Source organism: Vigna radiata, chromosome 4 (genome assembly GCF_000741045.1).
Source record: "Vigna radiata var. radiata cultivar VC1973A chromosome 4, Vradiata_ver6, whole genome shotgun sequence".
Classification (NCBI taxonomy): Eukaryota; Viridiplantae; Streptophyta; class Magnoliopsida; order Fabales; family Fabaceae; genus Vigna; species Vigna radiata.
The window spans coordinates 15,558,699-15,563,622 of NC_028354.1; the positions used below are offsets into that span (position 1 = coordinate 15,558,699).

Sequence of the window (4,924 nt, forward strand, 5' to 3'; positions counted from 1 at the left end):
TGCTTTTAATTTTCAGTTTTAATTTAATTTAATTTTCCTTGCATAAACCTTTCACAACCCCCTCCTCCACTTCGTGTTAGACCTAAGACTCAAACCACATTTGGTCCTTGAGAGACGACCTAGGAGTCACTTCCTAGCTATACTGCATTTCTTATATGCAATCAAATTTTTATGGGTTGCGACACCCATCAATCACTCACTGTATGTGCATGTTGTGACATCTTTTCTTTTTAGTGAGTTTTGCTTGTCTTGAGAAACCAATTTTCCTGACAACGCAGCCACATTATAAGTGATGAAAAGATTTGTATAGTCAAACAATTTAACATGAGATAAAAGTTTTGTGATAAGCTTGCAAATGTTTCTTAGAGCAAAAACACTACATACTGGGAGGGTTAATTGAAATTTTGATTTAGATAAATGAATGAAGAACATGTAATTTGTATAATTGCACACTTAGTGTCTTAAGCTAAATGATAAAGGGAAATTTATCTTATACTATGATTACACTTCTTGTCACATTTTTTATTAAAAGTCTCAAGTCATAACTTCTAAATCCAACCAATTACAATAACTGATCTTTTGTAAAATCCAATTGCTTTGTTGAGGACAACAAAGGATTAAAAGTGGAGATTGTGATAAATGTCTATTTCACTCATAATTCATACCAATTTAAGAACTTATCTTGTTTTTATTTATATTTTGCTTTATTTATTATATTTTTAGAGTTTATACTAAAATTTTGAATAAATAATATTATAAAAATTCATATTTACTTTAAAGCACTGTAATATATAAGTCATTATTTAAAGAATATTTATATTTCAAAAATATAAAAATTATATACGATAAAGCTTAGTAATATATATTAAAAGTGTGTAACTTATTACACACCTCGTTGTGATATTTTTTTATAGAAAATGTATTGCAATTATTATTATTAATTTGAAATAAAATCACTAAAAATAATTTAGTATAGAATGAAAACAATTGTCATGTTTGTATATGTAGTAGAAAGTTTTACAATTTGTATATGAAACCATATATAATATTGTAGAGATTTAATTGTGTGGATGATAACTATAGAGAAAGTCAAAACAACAACCAAAAATAAAATTAGACACAAATTCATGTACGTGTTGATTAACTGACAAATTAAGAACTATAAGAGTTATAACTTTTACAAAAATAGAAATGACAAAAATATCACACAAAAAAACATGTGGTTGATGCAACTCTATATAACTGAACATTCCAATCTCTAAACACACACAATTACATCCAAATTTTCTTATATATCCTAGCTAAAAATAAAATCATGAAGGGTTTGATTCTCTTTAGCATAATTGTTGCTTGTGGTTTTGTTGAAAATGTTGTTTCATACAACAACCAATTTCCTTATAGAACCATTATAAATTTTGGTGACTCTTTAAGTGATACAGGAAATTCTGCAACTAACGAACCATTTAAGGCTGATAGTCCATACGGTTCAACATATTTTAAACATCCTGCAGGACGTATGTCAAATGGAAGATTGATAATAGATTTTATAGGTACTTATACCCTCTTTTCTATTCAAAAGATGACTTCAATGAAATTTGTGCACAAGAAATACTATCACATAATAATCATATGTTACCAATCACACACATTCTTACTAACATATGATCATTTTCATTTTAGTCAAAGCATATGGGTTACCATACTTGCCAGCTTATCTAAATTTAACGGAAGGACAACATGTTAAGCAAGGAGTAAATTTTGCATATTCTGGTGCAACTGCACTAGATAAAAGCTTTTTTGATAAAAGAGGACTCAATGTACCAGCAGCTGCTTATGCATTAAATACTCAACTTGATTGGTTTCATAAGATCAAGCCCTCGCTTTGTACAGGCAAAGAAGGTTGGATCATATCTCCTTTCATAAAGTTTCTACAACATATTTGTTTTTTTTTTTGTTTCTCCATATAATTACTAACAATTTTATTTCCTTCTATGACAGACTGTGCTAATTTCTTTAAGAACTCATTAGTTCTAGTTGGTGAGATTGGTGGGAATGACATTAATGCAATTATCCCACATAAAAATCTTACAGAAATTCGAGAGTTTGTTCCACATATTATTGAAGCNATTACAAATATGACTTCTGTAAGTTGTATCAANTATATCTTAAAGTAATTACAATAGTATAATTAAACTTCATTTGAAATGTGATTGATTACAGTAACCTGACTTTGGTTTCTGCTTCTATTATGTAGACACTAATTTCAGAAGGAGTTGTTGAACTAGNGNTTCCAGGCAACTTTCCAATTGGGTGTAATACCTATGTTTTGAATACGGTGAATAGTGATAAAAAAGAAGATTATGACGAATTTGGGTGTTTGAGAAATTACAATGCTGCCATCAAGTACTATCATGATCAACTCAAAACGGCTATAGACGAATTGAGACACAAGAACCCTCATGTTAACATAATATATTTTAATTATTATAGTGCGGCTAGACGTTTATTTGAAAAACCAGAACAATATGGTATGTTGTACTTTGATTTTGCTTTTCTTTAGATGAACAATAAATAGTTATACAAGGTTTTTGCCATAATTTTGCTATTAATTTATGCAATGCAGGCTTTAAGGGTAAACCTGACACCTTCAAAGCATGTTGTGGAAAGGGTGGAAGATACAATCTTAATGAAGTTTGCGGATTTGGTGATTCAGTGATTTGTGATGCACCTGTAAAACACATAAATTGGGATGGATTTCATTTCACTGAAGCAAGTTATAGATCTGTAGCACAAGGACTTCTTGAGGGTCCTTATGCTACTCCTCCTCTTAAAACTCCTCCATTCAAGATACCAAAGGAATGAAAATAGCACAAAGGAAACACTAATGAAGATAGTATTTCATTCTATCTTTTAGTATGAATATAATATAAGTGAGACAGAGAAAAATATGATAGAACATTACTCTTGTATTATATAATAAAAGTCCTATAATATGATGGACATGTTTTGTTTTATTATAGAAATAAATTGTTTTTTGAAACTCTCATCTTAAATTACATTATTTTTCTTTTAAAAACACTTATTATGGCTAGTTATTAACATTTGTTTACTTCATCAACGTACTTCATATAGTTATTAAAATTTGATTACTTCATTTATAGTTTTCATTATGTGGTAGTTTTGTTTTAGTGATTAATAGTGATTAGTTTTGTTTACATGGTGGTAAATATCTTTCAAATTCTTTTAAATAATTTGTGATATTTGTTATTAAACTTTATGTTTTTATACACTTCAATAAAATAGAGTGGCTGAATGTAAGAATAAATATTTTATTGAAACAACTCATATCCTTTTAATTCATGGTGAGGTTCTTCAACATTTTTAAGATGATGTTATTTATATTACATATCATTTTTTAATAGTATGTTAACAAGATATATCTAATAAATTATTTATTTATTATCTTATTAATTAATTGTATGTCAACTTCAGTTTTAAATTACAAAATATATTTAAATTATTTATTTGTTTGATTTCTAAATTATTTTTATATATATATATATATATATATATATATATATATATATATATATATATATATATAAAATATGATATTTGTTATATCTGAATGATGACATCTTTCATAAGTATTCAATAATCAATAATATTTCAATTTTTTTTATTATATTTTTAACTTTTATTCAAACACCAAAAATCTATAAATATAGATTTATATATGTGAGGACTACGATGATATTCTACAATTTCTTTAAAATTGTTATTGATTCTGATATTAGATAAGCTTTTATAAATAAATTTCTCATTAGCGATCAAGTAATAAATTATCGAAATTATCAACCCGACTTCTAAAATCCTTATTCTCTTTTTTCTTTTACTGTTACTATGGGTTCGACCGCTTAGGTACAAAGGAGTACAACCTTAAAGAACCGAACGGTCAACAGGAAAGAGCATCTATGTCCTTCGGTCCCAATAACAATTGAACAAAATTAAGGCGTAATTAACGGTTATTGATGAGCGGTTAATGTATAGTTAATATTTCAACGGTTATTCATTACAGGTATTAGTGACCATTAAGAGGTAAATTAATTGATCATATTCTTATGAACATTATAAATAGAGGCTCAATATCAAGGTAATCTCACATTTTTCTTAATGGAATTATTTTAAGACCTTAGAGAAAGATTTTGACTTGAGTGTCGAGTGTATTTTGCAGGTCACCCCCCTCCATCAATCGGTCATTTGGAGCAAGGAGCAAGGAGAGCGTTCGGCGGAGACAAGAACTCTTCAGGTGGTTATCCTCATCCCAATTCAACTGAAACATTTTGGCGCCCACCGTGGGACTGAGTACTTTTTTTTTTTTGAAGATGCAAAGGAGGATGGAAGCCATGCAGGCGAAGATGACAACTTTGAGGGCTGAGCGAGATGTAGCACTGAAGGACTGCGATGCGGGGCGGAGGGCCCCGTCGAATCGGCAGTTGGATCGCTCACACAGACTCCCATAGTGGAATTCCCAGGTTCTAATCAAGAAGGCACCAATCAGGGGGAGAACAATTCCAGGAGCTGCCTCACCCGCCTAGGTAATGCTGCTAAGGAAAGGGCGCTTCACCCATTTACAGTTGCAATTATGGAGGAGTGAATGCCATATAGGATGCTTCCTACTCTTGATAAGTATGATGGATCAGGGGATCCGGAGGAGCATTTGAGGTCGTTTGTAGATGCCATGCCAGTCTATTCACCCAATGAGAGGGTTTGGTGTAGGGTTTTTTCCCTGTCAGTTAAAGGAGAAGCTTTGGCGTGGTTTCACTCTCTTAGTCCCATAACCGTTGATAGTTTTGTGACTTTGAGATGCTTGTTTGAGCGGCAGTTCGCTTCCAGTAAGATGCAAAACCTATGGAACTAATTA

At 30.5% G+C, this 4,924-nt stretch overlaps 1 protein-coding gene across 1 annotated transcript; it reads left to right on the forward strand.

Moving 5' to 3' along the window:
* The first annotated feature begins 1,315 nt into the window (after positions 1-1,315).
* On the forward strand, positions 1,316-2,902 carry LOC106758416 (GDSL esterase/lipase At1g28590-like). Its single transcript, XM_014641344.2, has 5 exons — positions 1,316-1,550; positions 1,681-1,899; positions 1,999-2,144; positions 2,255-2,528; positions 2,624-2,902. Exons 1-5 carry the CDS (start codon positions 1,316-1,318, stop codon positions 2,860-2,862), a joined length of 1,113 nt encoding a protein of 370 aa, XP_014496830.1. The 3' UTR covers positions 2,863-2,902.
* The last annotated feature ends 2,022 nt before the right edge of the window (positions 2,903-4,924 follow it).